At 38.3% G+C, this 20,099-nt stretch overlaps 1 protein-coding gene across 1 annotated transcript in view; it reads right to left on the reverse strand.

Moving 5' to 3' along the window:
- Window positions 1-17,717, reverse strand: part of LOC106867829 (serine/threonine-protein kinase greatwall) — a 420,959-nt gene extending 403,242 nt beyond the window's left edge. Inside the window, exon 1 of the mRNA XM_052968117.1 lies at window positions 17,581-17,717. Coding sequence (XP_052824077.1) covers window positions 17,581-17,650 — 70 coding nt within the window. The 5' untranslated portion in view covers window positions 17,651-17,717. The remainder of the gene's footprint in view (window positions 1-17,580) is intronic.
- Window positions 17,718-20,099: the final 2,382 nt, after the last annotated feature.

Raw genomic sequence — 20,099 nt, forward strand, 5'->3', positions numbered from 1 at the left:
CATTAACCAACATACCTGTGCGAAACTCCATCACCTAAACAACAACTAGCTCTGAGTATATCACGTGCGTGCGTGCGTGCGTGCGTGCGTGTGTGTGTGTGTGTGTGTGTGTGTGCAAGCATACGTGAATTTGTATAGCATTCCTTATTTCTTTCCCTTTCTGATCATCACCACCTCTCTCTCACTCTCTCTTTCCCTGGTTTTCTATCCCCATCACTCAGTACAACTATTCTCCCCTCAACAGAAAGCTTTCTTAGGACATAACAAATACTTGTGGCTACAAGTGTCATTGATATAATTGATACCAATATTCTTTTCTACTCTAGGCACAAGGCCCACCCGTAATTTTGAGGGAGGGGGCCAGTCGATTAGGTCGACCCCAGTACATAACTGGTACTTAATTTTTCGACCCCGAAAGGATGAAAGGCAAAGTTAACTTCGGCGGAATTTGAACGTAAAAGACAGATGAAATACCGCTAAGTATTTCACCCGGCATGGTAACATTTCTGCCAGCTCGTCGCCTTAATAGATACCAATCTTATCCAGAACTTGACTGACAACTAATTGGCACTGTACTGATCAAGGAGATATCCTCATTTTTATGTCATGGCTTCAGACAGTGAGCTGGTAGAATAGTTACTGCACCAGACAAAATGCCTAAAAGTATTTCTTCTGTCTTTTATGTTCCTAGTTCAAATGCCACTGAGGTCAATTTTGCCATTCATCCTTTCGGGATTGTTAAAATAAGAACCAGTAAAGGACTGGGGTCAATGTAATCAACTTTCTCCTCCGCCACAAATTGCTGGCACTATGGCAAATTTAGAAAGAATTATTAAATTATTGTTAATGCCATCAAGACAGATAAATTGATTGTAAATAATAAAATCCTTAGTCTGGTTTCACTTCTCAACTGGAACTAGTCTAGTTGTACATAGGGAAGGTAAAAACATCTCTGCCACTCAAATTCACTATTGCAAAATGATGATGATGGTGATGACTATTATTATTATTATTATTATTATCATTATTATTATCATGGTGAAAGGTGCCAGGACCATTGGCACATTGAACAACATGCTTAGTGGCATTTCTTCCTGCTCTTTAGGTTCTGAGTTCAAATTCCACCAAGGTCAACTTTCAGGATTGATTAAAATAAGTACCAGTTGAGTACTGGAGCCGATGTACTTCCATTACACTCTCTCCCTAAATTTGTTGGCCATGTGTGAAAATTTGAAAACCATTATTATAATTATTACATTAGCTGGGAAACCAAACAGAAATGTCACTGATGTTCCAAGTGTTGATTTCACTGGAAGATCTTGGTTATATTCTAAATTGTTTTAATCCAAAGACTATAAAAAGATGGTCAAGAAGGGAAGAAACCCCAAACGTTACATTTATGTGCAGCTGACCAGCTCAAAGCAATCTGAACCAGAGTGAAGAAGAAAAGAGCAGGAAGCCACACTCCACCACTGCTTCCGACTACAGCAAACACAACAGTTGCAACAATAGCGCCAGCAACCCAAAGCAATAACAATTGCTTTGGGTAAATAAAAGAAAGGGCACTAAGAAGTCTTCTTACCAACAATGAAAGCAAAAAGAAATTCCTGAAAACACAGGCGTAACATCAACACCCTTCATGAGTGAGGAAGATACAAAGGGCTATGGAGAGTCCAAAAAAAGTGAGAATGAAACAATCCATAAAGAGGAAGCAGTGTGGGTCACAGGAAAGAAGTGAAATGACCTTCTAAAGCATAGGTTCTCAAAGTGGGCGCTACCACCCCGTGGTGCGCTTTGAGACGGTCCAGGTGGGTGCTGGTGCCTAAGGGGGTGGTAGAGAAAAAGGAGGCAGTGGGAGGAAAGCAGTGAATTGGGGGACGCTGTGAATTTATTATAATATTATTATAGTATTGTACATAAATTATACAATATTAAATATCAAATGATTCATAATATATATAAATTAGTAAAATATAAAATATTTATTCATACATAAAAATAGGGGTGAGGGTGCTGAGGGTAGAATGTGGCCATGAGGGAGGTGATGGCCCAAAAAGTTTGAGAATCTCTGTTGTAAAGTAAAAGGTTTTGGAGCAACAAAACAAAACACAAAAAGAAATGGTCAAATATAGAAGTGAACCAACGGGCCTAAAAGACCAGCAATCACGATGGCAACAACAAAGTTACAAGAGCCACAGAAGCAATATGAGACATAACAATAACAGAAGTTGAAGGAGGAAGAGCAGCAGCAGCAGCTGCTAAAAGAAGCACTGCAAAAAGAATAGGAGTCGAATGGGAAATGCGCTACCAAAGCTAACTCAAAGAACTTGCCTGGAATTGAAAGGAAATGTCATCTCAAAGAACTGACCAGTCATGTGGCAACACCAAAGCAGAGATAATTGCAGAAGAGACATACCAACATCTACACAAGACACATTTAATACTATAAACAGAAAGGCTGTCAAAAAACAATAAGGAAACCAAAGATCAATTAAATGTTCAATAAGATGGTGCTGAAGGTATTTCAGAAGGCAAGTGACAAATTTAGACATCACAGGAATTATTCCTCATCAGCATCACCATCACTGCTGCTGCCACCACCACAACCAACACTGCCATTGTTATTAAAAAAGTGGATTGGCAGAAACATTAGAGTGATAGAAAAAATACCTTGTGGTATTACTTCTAGCTTTTTATATTCTGAGTTTCAAATCTTGCCATGGCCAAGATTTGCCTTTCATCCTTCAAGGTTTGGGATAATAAAGTGCCAATAGAGTAATGAGGTCAATGGAATGTAGTAGCAATCTCCTACCAAACCGTTGGCCTTGTGCCATTAGAAACAAGTCTAATAATCAACATAATCATCATCATCAACATCATGTTCATAACAATTTTGTACAAGATTCTACTGCACTAGGCTTATGTGCTTCTACAATTAACAAAATAGGATGAGCAAATATTATTGTCTTGTTGGCTGAGGTAAAGAGAGGGATAAGATGTTGCCCTGAGACACACCACACCAGCTGCCGGAGGGGGTAAATCTATTTAACTTACAGTCTCATCCTGTAAAACACAATAGAGATCTAGCTAATGGTGCTTATGGATCATATTTATAGCCAAGTTTAAAAATCTGATCATTTAACCTGACAACCACTTCTGGATCCATAACCTAAAAACCTTCATCCTCCCAACCACACTGCTTCTTTTACTATAAATTATAAAACAAAAAAAAAAAGAATGGGTGTAAATATGATAAAAGGAAAGGAGGAAAATTGCTACATTTTAATAAACTGTAATATATATATATACGTATGTATGTATGTATGTATGTATGTATGTATACGCACACATATACATACAGATACATTGTTATCAGAACAAAAACTTTATCTTTCAACATAGACAATAACCAATGCTGTGTGTGAGTATGTGTGTGTGTGTGGGTGTGTGTGTGTGAGTGTGTGTGTGTGTGTGTCTGTTTAAAAAGAAAAAGCATCCAAGTCATAATTTGTCCTGCCATTATATCCTTCCAACTACAAAGACAAACGTGTGTGAATACATGTGCACATAAGTGCATACTTGCATGTGCGCACGCACACACACGCACACACATATGCGCGCTTGTACACACACGCACACACATATGCGCGCTTGTACACACACGCACAGGATCTGTTTTTATAGGCAAACCTCAAACATTTACCAAGCCATCCTTTGAGAGTTTCTAAATAAACACACTGCAAATGCACTGTTTTAAATCTATCTGTCTTTTCTTGCAATAAAAAAGCATCTCATATTCTCTTAACTCAAACTATCAGATGATCTTACACACACACACACGCACACACACACTTGAGTATGTGGGAAGTAGTGGGGGAGAGACATGGTGCAAAAATGTATAAAGGCCATGGCATGCAGGCAAATAAGAAGAAAAGAAAAAGTTCTCAAGGATGTCAGGGAAATGTCCGATTTTGTGAAAGAAATATAAAAAGAATGGCAGATCTGAATAAACTTGAGTTTCTCAAAGTAACAGGCAGGAAATACATTGTTGTTAATTGCAATAGCACAGCGGCCACAAGAACAACATAAACATCAGCAACAACAACAACAACAAACAAAAGCAACATCAACAGAAGTTGTGTGATGTATGCATACATGTGTGGGAGAATGTTCACAATATAGGTAAGTAGTTTGGGAAGAGAGAGAGATGGAGCGAAGCAACAATAAGACAGAGGTAAGACAGAAAAGAGGTAAAGTGGAGAAGCAGAAGGAAATAGAAGAAAGAGGGTGAGTATTTGCAACAGTCGGGGGGGGGGGGGTGTTACGGTGCTTTTGGCTTTCTCTGCCTTGGTCCATCCCTCCTGTTTTCATTTTCAGTTACAATGTGTGCATGCATGTGCACGGTGTTGCTTCTGATGCTTCTTTATCTCATACCTCATATATATGTGTATGTGTGTATGGGTGGGTGCACAAGTGCATCTGCACATCCCCCCCACACACATGATGGTCACACACACACACACACACACGTGATAGTTGTGTTAGTGTTCATGTGTGTGCATGTACGACTACAGAGAGAGAGAGAGAAAGAAAGAGAAGATAGGTCTCTAATATGGTCCTCACTATCCCACCACTTTTTATCAATTACCACACCTAATCACCCTCTTCCCAGCCCATTAGCCCAAGATCAATAACCATGTTTGTGGTTCAATATAAATGTATAGAGACACTGGCTCAACAGAGATCGACATCATCCAATATAACCAGATTCTCTGTTGACACACAAACATCACAGCCTTCTAACTCTTACACTATTGACACATACATCAACATCTCCACCACCACCACCACCACCACCACATTCACCATTATGAACATAATTCTTCTTGATTCTCTTCCACCTCCTCCTCCTCATCATCATCATCGTCGTCCTCACCACCACCACCACCAGGTATCATTATTATCAGTTTTATAGACATTTTTCGCTCTCCTTTCCGTTCCTGCTTGTCTTGCTAAAATTGTACACAACCTCAAGCTAAGGTGATTATTTAAATGAGAAAAGACACAGGCATAATTACAAAGATTTCACACAGCAGCTCCTCACCAGAGCAGCAGGACCAACATTATACTGAACAAATTTGAAGAAACAGATTAAACTCCTCCAGCAAATTTTAATAGCTGACAGAAATTATCCAAGATGCAGAGCCAAAAGACATGAACATTGGGAATCGAAACAGCACTAATCATTTTGACTACTCCTCATGCTAAGATTTCTTGACACAGAAGGGACCTCTGCACAGGCATTCCAATCTGCTACAGATAGCAGCTAAATCTACAGGAAATGTTCCTACTGTTTTCAAAGACGAATTTCTTGCATATACAAAAAGAAAAAAAAAAGATGAGGTGACTGTGGCTGGAATACTTTTGATGACAGATCTGCTGGATAAAAGCTGACCTGGGGTTAAACAATAACAACAATCCCCAACAAGAGTTGCAAAAATAGTACAGATGCACTTCACACAGTCAATGCACTAGTGTCAATCTAAAGACATGCAGAAACAAACACACAGTAGAGCATGCATGTGCACATATACAGTAGAGCATGCACATGCACAAACACACACACACACAACAAACAGTTTCTGCCAATCAAATTTCATTCACAAGGCATTGGTCAGCTCATGCCTGTAGTAGGAGACACTTGATCAAAATTATATGCTTTCACGGTGACACTGTCCTTAGATATACATATCATTCCATCAACAATCATGGACGACACTATGTTTGTCTTCATCTCAATGATGTTCACTCCTTTGAGCTTATTTGTAACATTCAAGTAGAAGCATGGATCTGTGGTAAGAAGTTTGCTTCCCAACTTCAGGTACTGGAGCAATAAACACTAAGGGCACATGAGAAATTGGTTTCCCCAAATGCCCAGGGGCTCCCTAGAAGTAGAAGATAGTTTCAGTTGCCTAATTAGCAGTGGAGGAGGGTGTTCTGAAACTATACTTGCTGGAATAAGAACAGGACGGAGAATATTCAGAGAGTTATTATTTCTGTTAGCAACAAAAGGTCTTGCTTTCTCAGACTAAAAGGCAGATTGTATGAATGGTTGGGTATGAACAGCAATTTTATAAGGGTGGTGAGACATAGGCCATGAATGCAGAGGACATGTATAGAGGAATGCAGAGGACATGTATAGAGGAATGAAGCTAGTAAGTTCCATTGGATGTGCAGTGTCAGTGTACTTGCATAATGAAGTGCTAAGATACTGAGAGAAGAACTGAGCATAAGAGGTATCAGATGCTGACTGGTTTGATTGTGCAATGCATTTGGATGATAAGAGCTGTATTAAGGAGGGCCGGCTGCTTAAAGAGGATGGAACTTGTGGAAGCGGGGAGTCCCAGAAAGACATGAGACAAAATAGAGAGTGTGGTTCTCAAAATGCTGAGTCTCACGGAAGCAACAACAAAGAACCAAGACGATAGGCGATTCCCTTTGCTGGAGACAACCTGCCCACCACAGCTAAAATGATATCTCTAAAGCATTCTGTGTATGCATGAAGCCCATTCTTGTCAGTCAAGCATTCCTCACATCTCATTCCCCAAACACATGGCTCCCTCTTTCATCACTCAATTTATGACATTAATCAGCGACTGTAATTACTTGGGGGCAGAACTGACACAAAACTCTTCAAGTACCTTCTTTACACAACCAGTTACCTCCTCCTTCTCCCTTGGAAGCTTCCATCCCTTATTCTCATTGTACATTCTCTTCCCACCCCTCTTTTTCTTACATTCAGATAACTCTCTCTCTCTCTCTCTCTCTCTCCTTGACGATACTCCATCTTATTGCCTCAACAGCCTCTCGTGCCCAACCACTCTACACACCCACACCTCCAACTCTGTCACTCCTACATATTACACATCACACTACTACTCTATCTTCTTCCATGTGCCACTCTCTCTCTCTCACCTCCCCCCCACACAACACTGACATTCCACACCATTCACACCTCCACTAGAACACATCATTCAATACAACCCTCTGTATCCCTGTTACTCTCTCTTCAGTCTTATGAAACCACCCTTTCCCCCCACTTTGAGAGTTTGCTCCAGCACACCATCGCTAACACCTTTCTTCCTTTTCTTCATCTTCTACTTACAATGCAGAGCAGCTATGTACCCCCTCTCTAGCCCAAGACACTTGTTCTTCTCCTTCTATCACTCTCTGGCCACTCAGCACCTGGCACAAAGCCAACTTCCTTCTCACTTAGTCATCACGGTTTTTCACTTTCCTGTTTTTTTCTTTTGTTTTTTTTTCCCCAGTCTTGCAACTTAATTGGCAACTTCATAAGTTTCAATGGCACAAAGAAAGTACCCATTACACACTCTAAGGCGGTTGGTGTTAGGAAGGGCATCTAGCCATAGAAAATGTGCCAAAAACTAACACTGGCACTCACTGCAGCCCAGCAGCTTCCCAGATCCTGTCAAACTGTCCAACCAATGCCAGAATGGGAAACAGACTTTAAATAATAAGTGATAACGATGTATGTGTGTATTCTTGTGTCAACTTGTCCTGACATTGTATGATAATTTGTATCACAACCATGCAACTAGCTTCAAATTTTTTCCACATGGGCAGCCATTTTTAGGGAGGGGACCAGTTGATTACATCACCCCCAGTGTTTCACTTGTGCTTAATTTATCGACCCTGAAAGGATGAAAGGCAAAGTCGACCTCGGCGGAATTTGAACTCAGAACTTAGTGACAAGCAAAATGCCGCAAAGTATTTTGTCCAGTGTGCTAACGATCTTGCCAGCTAACGATCCTGCCTTGCAATCATACAAAGTAGTGTCATTCATTTCTGGTACAAAGAAAATATGTCTTGTCATGGGGAAATGTTACCTTTCTTGGAAAACAGGTGAGGGTTGGTGACAGGAAGGGCATCCAGCCGTAGAAAGCCTGCCTCAATAAACTCTATCCAACCCATGCAAGCATGGAAGAGTGGATGTGACAACAACGACAGTGATGATGATGATGATGATGATGATGATGATGATGATGATGATGATGACGACGACGACGATTGATATTTTCATGGGTAATCATTTTTGTGTAGTATTTTCTTCATGTCAATATTGGAGTTCCATATCTTATGAACAACTTTGATTATTAGTATCGCCAAACACAGCTACATTGCTTTCTTCAACTATTAAACACTGTTATAATAATAAAACCAGTGTTAGATGTTAACTTTTTTTTTTTTTATTTAATCATGGACTGAATTTCTAGTTTTCTACAATGCTAACAAAAAATGCCACAAACTTGCAGAAAAATTTAACTTAGAAAGGAAAGAGTTAACTGTGAGGTAAGAAAAACCCTTTAGCATTCAAACCAACCACATCCAGCCTGAATATTCTACTTGTTTTATGTTCAAAACAGCCAGATCCAATCTCTCACACCTACCCAACAATGCTAGTCACATCATCAGAATGTTGATGCTATGAGATAATGCATGATTAATTTAAAATAATATAAATAAATAAGCATTGCATTTGATAATCTGAAGTTATGCCTGGTCATTATAGTGTGGTCTTCCAGAAAGGAAATACTAATTTCAAAATGAATGCCACTTACACTTCGTGGTTGAGTGATTGCAGCAAGACTGGTAGGAAACAACGAAATGGTTCAAACACAACATAACAGAATCTGCTCAGTCGACCATAAGCGGAAAATATTTTGATGTAAACATCTATCTTTTATCTTTTACTTGTTTCAGTCATTAGATTGTGGCCATGCTGGAGCACCACCTTGAAGAAATATTTAGTCAAATGAATCGACCCCAATACTTATTTTTGTTTTGTTCTTTAGAAGCTTGGTATTTAGTCTATCAGTCTCTTTTGCCAAACTGCTAACGTATAGGGACATAAACACACCGACACCGGCTATCAAGCAGTAGTGGGACGCGCACACACACATACACGACTGGCTTCTTTCAGTTTCCATCTACCAAATCCACTCACAAAGCTTTGGTCGGCCTGAAGCTATAGTGGAAGACACTAGCCCAAGGTGCAACGCAATGGTACTGAATCCAGAACCATGCAGTTGGGAAGCAAGCTTAATGATGAATGAAGCAGTAAAATAATATTGAAACAAAACCATTTGATAAGCTGATGTAAGAGACAAACCTTTGCTGTAGCAACCTTTAACCACCTTCACATGATCTTCTAACATACCAGAATCAGAGTGAAGATGGTTAAGGCTTGAAAACCAATTATAGAACTAACCACATATTTCTAGCATATGCTTGGTTTCCCGTCCTATACAGCTGATTAAGCATGGTAAGTTGGAACTACTCGAAAGCACAATCAACACAAGTGAAGAATTTTACAATCTAAATTGCTTCACACATAATTCAGCTCCTACAAACTCTCAGAAACTTATCTCTGTTGTCTTGTTTTCTTAACAGCAAATCTTAAATCAATCCAGTAGAGTCAAGATGTTATAGCTTCAAAATTTACTCGTCTAATATGCTAAGCATATTTATTTGCTGGACTTGTGTAGTTATGGCATAATAGCTTGGCACTCACTGAACATCGGATATTTGCTTCAAACGACCATATTTGGTCTTTTGTTTGTATCAGTGACTAGGCTGCGGCCACCCTGGGGCATCGCCTTAAACAATTTTTACTGACACCCAGTGCTTTTTTTCTAAAGTCAGGTATTTATTCTATCAGTCTGTTTTGCTGAACTGCTTAGTTATAGGGACATAGAAACACCAATACTGGTTGCCAAGTGGTGGTGGGACACACATACACACACACACACACACACACACACACACACACACAACAGGCTTCTTTCAGATTCCATCTACCAAATCCACACACAGTTTTGGTTAGCCCAAGGCTATGGTAGAAGATACTTGCCCAAAGATCCATACAGTGGGACTGAACTTGGAACCCTATGGTTAGGAGGCAAGCTTCTAACCAACCATTTATAGAGTTCATGAAAATTTAAACATATCTTGTTGAATTATACAACATTAACAATTAAATGCATACATCAAGCTAAGTAAAATTGTGGCCATCCATACAGACAAGCATGTCCTTTAAGGTCATGCTGCCATTCCCTCTCACAGCTGAGAGGTTTTTGTCTTGCAGGTGCCACATAAAAGGTATTCAGCACACTGTGAAGTGGTGGGCATCAGGAAGGCATCCAGCTGTAGAAACCATGCCAAAACAGACAATTGGAATCTGGACAGCTCCTATCAAACCAGCCAACCCATGCTACCATGGAAAACGGATGTATGATGATGATGAGTATATACCTATATATGTGTGTGTGTATATATATATATACATATATATATATATAAAAACTTGGGTGCCGAAGCCAAAAGTACCAGATCCTAACCCTGACAGCAAATGCCCTCATATTAACTGGCACTGTTGCAATCTGATAACTGAAGAATAAAATTTCCTCAGGCCTTATCCCTCAGGCACATTATCAAGTAACTAATAGTGCTCTGGTTATCCAACTCCAGCCAGCTATAAAAAACATATTCCAGCAACATATTAGTATGAAAGGAGGCAAAATCTGAAACAGAAGAGAGATAAAATGAAGGGTAGCATCATTTACTTGCTCATGAGAAGTGAAATAGCTACAAATAGTAATCAAAGCACAGCCATGTGTTCAGCTTTACTCTAAAGCATGCATGGGCAACCTGAGGCCTTTGGGTTGCATGCAGCCCCCAACAAGTTTCTAGATTATTAACTTCATACTAAGACAAATAAAATAAGGCGGCAAGCTGGTAGAATCGTTAGCACGCTGGGCAAAATGCTTAGCGGTATTTCGTCTGCCGCTACGTTCTGAGTTCAAATTCCGTCAAGGTCTACTTTGCCTTTCATCCTTTTGGGGTCGATTAAATAAGTACCAGTTACACACTGGGGTTGATATAATCGAGTTAATCCATTTGTCTGTCCTTGATTGTCCCCTCTGTGTGTAGCCCCTTGCGGGCAGTAAAGAAATAAGACAAATAAAATTAAGAAGAACTGCAAAAAATTCAGTGTAATGTGGGCAAATAATATTTCATGCATATGTGTTTTATCATGCGGCCCTCTCCCACTTGGAAGTGGTACGATGCAGCCTCCAGTTGATGAAAAGTTGCCCATCCCTGCTCTATAGAGCTCACATCATTTCCCACATCTTTATTATAAGCTCATAAACTCAGTGAGGCACAGCTCAAGTTCTTTCTTTTCTCTTTATTTATTTTAAAACTGCCATACATATTTCTTTTATCATTTCTCTCCCCATTGCTTTTTTTTGCTCACCTCATTCTATTACTCATCTACAGTCCTAACGAGAAAATAGCAGTGACTTTCATTTGTATAGTCACTGTTACTTTTAACGAGCAAATTAGACACCAGAGCAACTCAGGTTTGCTCTGGTGTTGCAGCTATGATCGTCGCCATGATTCTCATCCTTAACCACAATAACAAAGAGCTGAAACTCTTCAATTTACATACAAATGATAATAACTGAGACGCATTTCCTTCAAATTCTCCACAGCTACATTATAGGCACTGTGCATCTGTGGTAGCCATCAATAATTATGTGAGCACTTGAATCAAATGCAATCCCTACTGCCACTACTGTACATAACAAGAATTTCATCCCCCACCTCTTTCTCTCTCTCTCTCTCTCTCTCTCTTACACACACAAACTTGGAAACCCCCAGCTGAGATATAAGAAGAAAAGAAAAGGCCCCTGGACTGATTCAAAATTAGATGTCTGCAGCAGATGACCTCCACCACCCACTCCACACAAACACTGCACCACATCATATTCAGTTTTGTTTCATTTCATATTCTTTGTTTATTTCCTTGGTTGAAATCTGCAAGGTATGCTAAGTCTGTAGCAAAACTTAATGTATCTGACACATCTCTCACAATTATTGCTGTTTCTTGTTGATGTGCTAATATTGATGGTGGTAGTGGTGGTGGTGTTACTGGACTTGCTGATGTTGTTGTTGTTGCTGTTGTTGTTGTGGTGGTGGTGGTGGTGGTGGTGGTGGTGGTGGTGGTGGTGGTGATGTTACTATTGCTGCTGCTACTTCTATTGTTGATAGCTGGTTTTGTTTCCTGTTCTCTTTGAGCAATTAGATAAAAGTGATTTTGAAAAAACACCATATATGCCTTAAAGCTTATCCCTGGAAAGTTTTCATTAACAATAGATTAAAACAAACTTCTTACAGGAAAGAATGAAAGTATGAAAAAACAACAACAACAACAATAAACAACAAAACATAAAATCATATATATATATTTAAATAAAAGGACAAACAATTTTTATTTTGTTTCCAAAATGACACAGCAGACATAATAAGTTTCGAGTTATGCTAAATAAAATTTGCTAATAATAGCAATTATAGAGAAGATGGTAAATTTTGTCCAATCCAAACAATGATGCCTTCAAAACCAACTTGTGTCAAAATTTGATGGTACCTGAGGCTTTGTTTCAAGATAATGTCATGGTCATCTCTATAAAGATATCAGTTATTAACAGCAATTCTTTTTTAAAGTTTTATTCTCGATAAATCCTCTAACCACGATTTGATCAAAGTTAAACAGAGATGGATTAAAGGAGCATAGGATAGATCTTTTCATGCGGCAATGACACTGTAAGCCAAAGTCTATCACCAACAAACAGTGATCCTCAAAATGTTCTGTAATGGTTGATTCAGATGAAATCAAGAAATGTGGTCACTAACATTAATGTCACAACCTTATAGACTGCCAGAGAAATGTCAAAGGTTAAGAATTTGTTCTGTTGTAGCCATCCATTACACCAATTGCTTCCTCTGAACATAAATGTAGCATTGCCCTTCCTTCTAATAAACATTTTACCCAGTCCTTCCTTTCCATACACCTTAAAACTAACAACAACAATGTAAGCTGAACAATGGTTTGTAATCTACAGTTGTAGACCAGTTCAGCATTTCTTTTTCGTTTGAATTCCGTCCTTTTCAAAACCATTTTACTTCATGTAATGAAGCAATGATATAGTCATTCAATGGCAGCTAATAAAACCTTACCAGGCACACAAACAGATGTTTCCCATTAATTCTCCAAATCAAATATTGTATAGATTTTAACAGTTTACGGCAGTACGTTTGTATATCCTTTTACATCTATTTCTCTAAGCTGGCATGGGTTGGATGAGCTTCAGAACAACTCCACACCACCCACCCAAGTCCTTCATTATCTGTCACACATAGCAATAGAGGGAAAAAAAAAACAAGTAAATCAGTTAATGTGTATGTCATTAATGTGGCATGGCTTCTATGGATGGAGTCCCACCCATCATCATCAACTACTTTACAGCACATATTTGTTGTACTGTATCACATAACTGTCATGAGAGAGGTGGTGTTTCTCAAGATTAATCAATTCTCTCTAAAGATTATTACCATTCCATCTTTTATCATGACTTTAAGAATTGAGTGATTTGCCTAGCTAAAACCACTTACAGAATAGAATGGGTGCATTTTATCATTGGCACCAGCACTAGAAAAAAAAAACTATCTGTCTAGACCAGAGGTTCTCAACCATTTTGGTCTATGAATCCCTTTGGTTCTTGTTTTACTCTACTGGACCTCCATAGCCATTCAATACATAAAAAAAAAATATCTTGCTGTATTTTAATAATTAAATATTATTAGGAATTGTATTAAAAAATTTTTGATATTTTGTGTATTGTAGAAGTATAAGCAATTTATAGAACATAAATTTTAAGAACTAAATCTTACGAGTGGGGTACCCAAAAGTAACTAGAAATTCACTCAGTGGGACAAACCCGTTGTAGTTCAGGCCTCTGCTGCAAGAGCCCAGCTGGTGCAACCCTCAGGCATCAGTCTGCCGACTGGCAGTGTCCTTTGGACTTGTACTGCCATGTTGTGCATCTTTGTTTTGCAGTGCTTCTCCCCTGCTCATTGATTTTTTGCAATGGCTGAAATGACGGACCATTGTGTTTCTGTGAAATTCTGTTTTCTGCTGGGGGAAAATGGTGGCCAAAACAGTTGTAATGCTTCGAACAGCTTACAAAGACGCTGCCGTGAGCTAAACACAAGTTTACAAGTGGTTCTCATGCTTTAGGAATGGTCACTTGTTACTCGAAGATTAACCTCATTCAGGACAACAGTAGACATCCCGAATGAATGGAAACCTTATGAAAATTGTCAACTTTTATTATATTCATTATATATATTGTTTCCGGTATAAATTAATATTATTAAGAAATATTACCAGTCCCTGGAACATTGTGAAAAAAACTGCCGGTATGCCACATCAGAAAGTTTGAGAAGCACTGTCTTAGAGTATAGTGTGCTTGAATAATGAAGTTCCACGTACCTACAAACTTTTAATATTTATATACCAGCCACAGGAATGCATCTAATATGTAAATTGGTATATCTAATAACTTACAAACACTGTATGTGGTGGCTATACAAGCAAGGTGGTTGAAGGTGAGAGCAGGTTTGATGGGTGGTGATGAAGGGGCAAAAACCTCCAAAATATGGCATATACACTCATTACCCACTTTTGTCTTTGATCACATTTGTTTGTTTACACCTGACATCTCGATATGAAACGTAACAAAAAATAAGTGCTGGCTAAAAGTTCTATGGAGTCTCTGTAGAAATAACCTTAACAAAATTACTTTCTATTATCCAGTTACATATAGGAAAGGATGAAATTCTCAGTGATTTTACAGAAGTTGTTATATCAATGCAACAGCATCATTATGACATATATGGGGAGAGGATATCTCATTGCTGCTCATTATGGTATTAAAAGATATTCAGGATGATACTGATATTGAAGCTGAAACTAATCATAAAATTATCATTATTATCATTATTATTATTATTATTATTATTATTATTATTGCAGTAGCAGCAGTTGGCTTAAGCAGAAGCCAATGTAGCATTAATTGTGATGATAATAATTATTATACTGACACAATGTGGTATTTCTGCACACTGCCATGGCTGACTTCATTCATCACACATAAGTTCCACAGAAATAACGCAACAACTTCAGCTTGAGTTTCCTTCAGCTGGCCACTGCCTATCTACCCTCCATTACTTTACAGAACATTCTCTCTCAATATGGCAGGTATTCAAATTATATACCCACACAAGATTAATTCTCTTCTGATATGTCACTTTGTGTTTCAAGTACACATTGCATAGCAAACATACTGTTGCAAGTTCCATTCGTTCATTTCACATTACTTCATCGTAATTAAAACATATGCATCATGTGGTCTACACATAATACAAAGCAGGATCATTTGTCATAAACAGAAGCAGTCATTGTCTAGATTTCTTCTAAATGCTCTGTAAACTCATGTTCTGCTGCTGGCTCCAGCCTTAGCAATTATTAAATCAGCTATATAGCCTTAATCCTCCCCCATTAACTGTATCAAAGCATCTAAGAATATAATGGGTTTTATTCAAATGTCAAATATTCTAGTAACAAGATGATTCATATAAACTGAATTATATAAACTTATATAACCAGAGTGCTCACTAGAATTAAGCCTGCATTTACAATATTAAAAAAGATCAACTAAGAATATTCAGACACAAAATCTATGGATGATATAGATTAAAGTAAAACAATACTTATATTCAGGTGAGTTTTACTGTTGAAAATTGTGAACAAAAGAATATCATATCTTAATTTTCAGAAATAGAGATAGCTATAAAACAACCCACTTCCCCTCACATTGCTCAATTACCACCAAAACAATTTGCATAGAGCCAGATCTGTCAGCGACTTATTCTCTGCCCTAAACAGAAGGGGTTTTTCACCACTGAGAACCTCAGAAAAAGCACCAGAATCACACTTGACATGAAAGCTTACTAGTTTAGTTGCCTACCTGTGGGCTCAACCCATCTCTCATCTCTTAGATCATCATCAGACCATAACTCTTTCTCTCTCTCTCTCTCTCTCTGACCCACACTACCAACTCTGCTATTTCTAGTTATGTTTCTTACACACTTTCTTTTGTAAATTCGCTACTAATTACCAATGTCACCACTATTTGTCCCTTCTTAACCCTTTCAATACCAACCCGGCTGAAACCGGCTCTGGCTCTGTAAGTACAAATGTCTTGTTTTCATATGTTTTGAATTAAAGCCTTCCACTAAACCTTTGTCACAATTTATGTTCCTAACACTAGTTTAATGATAACTAAGTTATATTACTGTTATATTTAAAATTAATTGAACGAAACACAGAACATCTCAAAAGGGTTAATATTATTCTTCAGAGTAAGCATCATACACATGCAACTTAGATAACCGATGTCACATCTTCATTGCTGAACTATCCTAAATCGTCCTTCAGTAATGCTACGACTACCAAGTCTCCTTCAAAAGTACCAAAAATTCAATTTTCCAAAACAGCTGGAAAACAAATTTTGCATCACGCTTTCCCTACATATAATACACAACCAGAACTCCTAAAACTGTTGCAAATGCTACATGCCATTAAGCATATCTTATGTTTCCATCATATATATAACATTACCAAAAGTTAGTCATAAAGACTAAGCCTTTTTTCAGGTTCAGAAATTTCACCTCTTATCAGATGCTGATTGTCCAATTTCAAGGGCAATTCATATTAGAAAACTGCTTAACCCTTTAGAATTCACATTACTTTGTCAAATGTAAAGCTTATTTGGAGTCCAGGAGACATTGTCTCCAGATGGCTCTATGACACGATCTGTGTCCTTATATTTTCGAACAAGGGAATCTAGCACCCCCACTCAGCTCAAAACAATATCTGTGTATCGTGATTTCCAGGTTATTTCTCTTCATCAGCACAGAATAAAAAGCTTATTTATTCACCACATTGCTTTGAATTAACCATGCGTTACTTTGTAGCTTTGAGATTTCTATGATGCGATTGCTTATGTTTCAAATGATATTCTAAAGTATTTGTGAGAGTTTGGATATACATAAAACAGGTAGAATATTTGGGTCTGATATGGTTGGTTTAAATGTTAAAGGGCTAAATATGTGAGGCACTACTACTGCTCTACATCACAAACCTTCATTTGATTGTTTTCAAAATCTAGTTTCAATACATCAATTCACATGTTGCATGGTCTTCTTTATCTTGGCTACAAACAAGCATCAGAAATACAACTTCCCTTTATCTAGCTTGTATCAGCACCAATACCATATGATACCAATGCCAAACACAGCAGTCAAACAGTTGCCCCTTTAGATTTCTTTCTAAATATACACAATACATTTCTTTAAAAAGAAAACAATATCTGAGTAAAACTTGTTTTCTTTTTGTGAGCACAGTTGACAAACATTCTGACTGGAATCAAATTTCTCAAAATGATACTGCATTAGCAGTTAGTTAAAACTGAAAAGATTGAAATAAAAATAATAGTTTATTGCATTCCCTTTCTGGAGTTAAAATTTCAAGGGAGAAGAATGAAATTATACTAAATAGAAAAATGTTGAAGCGGAACTCAAAAAACATGTACTAACTTGTATTAATGGTGACTTCACATAAACCAAAATCAGTCAATTTAATATGGCCCTCATTGGAAATCAGCATGTTGTCAGGTTTCAGATCTCTTTTAAAATTGGAAGAAAAAGAAAAGAGGGAAAAAAAGTTTAAAAAAAAAAAAGTTAAGTAACACAAAAAGAAATTCGAGAAAATGAAATTTAAAAAAATATTTAATCAAGAAAGGACATTAATATTAATCACAATGATCATTGTAATAATAGAATATTAGCTATAGTATAATAGTGTCGCTACTACTACCACCACAACTAATGTCAACATAACAACAACAATCATAGCCAAGAAATCTTTGTGAAGAATCAAACCTGGAACTAAATAACAATTATCAAGTCTTGCAAAAGGTAATTGAAATTAATTAATTCCTTCAAATAATTAATCCAGAAGACATTGAAGGGTATTTTTCCCATGTTTTATTGATGGCATGCTGAAATTCAATGACAATCACACCTTGGCTTGTTGTTGTTCTGTTTTTCTCTCTTTAATTTTCACGACAGAAATACAAAAAGGAATTGGGAGGAAAGAAAGAATAAGGTTCTAGCATAGTTGTAACACACACACACACACACACACACACACACACACACACACACGGATGTAGTGGCATTTCAAAAAGAAAAAAAGAAGCCATAGCACTTAAGTGGTGATTGCAGAGTTCAAAACAAAGAAGGGAGAAAAGAAAAACTAAATCAGTGGATAATGTGTTGAATTTGCAGCGCTAAAGAAACATGTTCAATATCCTGTGGCAAAGTTATCAAACGTAATAAAGAATTGGAGTAAATATTTTAGTATTTAATTTAATATACTGCAATCATCATCATCGTTTAACGTCCACTTTCCATGCTGGCATGGGTTGGATGGTTTGACTGATGACTGGTGAGCCAGGGGCTGCACCAGGCTCACTCTGATCTGGCAAAGTTTCTACAGCTGGATGCCCTTTCTAATGCCAATCACTCCAAGAGTGTAGTGGGTGCTTTTATGTGCCACCAGCACGAGGGACAGTCAAGCAGTTCTAGCAATGACCACGCTCAAAAGGTGTTTTTATGTGCTACCTGCACGGGATCCAGTCCAGCGGCACTGGCAACAACCACGCTCGAATGTTGTTTTTCATGTGCCACAGGCACAGGTGACGCTGGCAACGATCACGCTCAAATGGTGCTTTGCGTGTGTCACCGACACGGGAGCCAATCCGTGGCCCTGGCAACAATCACACTCGGATGTGCTTTTAATGTTCCACTGGCACGAGTGCCAATCAGGCTGTACTGTCATTGGCCACATCAGTGATTTGTTTAAACTTGCCTCAATAGGTCTTCGCAAGCAAGGTTCATTGTCCAATGAATGAGGGGTACTCCTAAGTGGGCTGGTTACACCCCACGTTCAGATGTGGAACGTTAAAAGCACATCTGAACAAGTGCCAATCAGGTGGAATTGCTGTGACCTTATATTTTTCCTACAATAGGTAGAAACACTGAAATTTGTGGGGAGGGAGTAAACCAATCACATTGTTCCCGAAAGGCTGAAAGTCAAAGTCAACCCCAGCAGAATTTAAACTCAGAAAGTAAAACCAAAAGAAATGCAACTGAGTAGCAGTGATCTGGCATCCTAACAATTCTGCAAGATCACAGCCTCACTATGACCTAACAAGGCTTTGGTCAGCCCAAGGCTATAGTAGAAGACACTTGCCCAAGGTGCCATGCAGTGGGACTGAACTCGGGACCATGTGGCTGGTAAGAAAGCTACTTACCACATAGCCACCCCTGTGTAGGCAGCATCTTTTCCATAAGACCATAGGTATGATTCGAGGGAGATCAGATTGTTATTTCTAGCAGATACTGTGAACATGAAGAGACTCTTGTAATAAACCTGGGTCAATTTAACCCCTTCCCTGAAATCTGTTAACTTGTACCAAAGTGAGAAATCTTTATTATTATCTGAGAGACATTGATGAAGTGTTATAAAGTAGAGCAATTGTTTCGGCTGAAATCTTTACAACTCAGTCGACTCTTTTATTACTTTACATATAATGAGGTGTATTCTTCATATAATTCAACTGATTTTGAAAATAATCCACAACTTAGAACTTAGTAAAATGACTGACTTTTCATTATCAACTTGGTTTCCTACATTAAATTACTATTGAAATTTCTGGTTTCCATATGAATTAGAGGTCTTACATCATCAAACTGGAGACCCTCTCAAACATATTAGTGTCAAAAAGAATATGCCTTAAAATAAAACACAAAGGCGGTACTGGCAACGGCCACGCTCAAAAATGGTGTATTTTACGTGCCACCTGCACAGGAGCCAGTCCAGCGGCACTGGCAACAATCTCACTCAAATGATTTTTCAGGTGCCACTGGCACATGTGCCAGGAACACGAAGATAGAGAAAGAAAATCGCCAACGATACACACATGGTCACATGCAAGCACACACGCACACACACACACACACACACACACACACACACACACACACACACA

The sequence above is a fragment of the Octopus bimaculoides genome, chromosome 5 (genome assembly GCF_001194135.2).
Source record: "Octopus bimaculoides isolate UCB-OBI-ISO-001 chromosome 5, ASM119413v2, whole genome shotgun sequence".
Classification (NCBI taxonomy): Eukaryota; Metazoa; Mollusca; class Cephalopoda; order Octopoda; family Octopodidae; genus Octopus; species Octopus bimaculoides.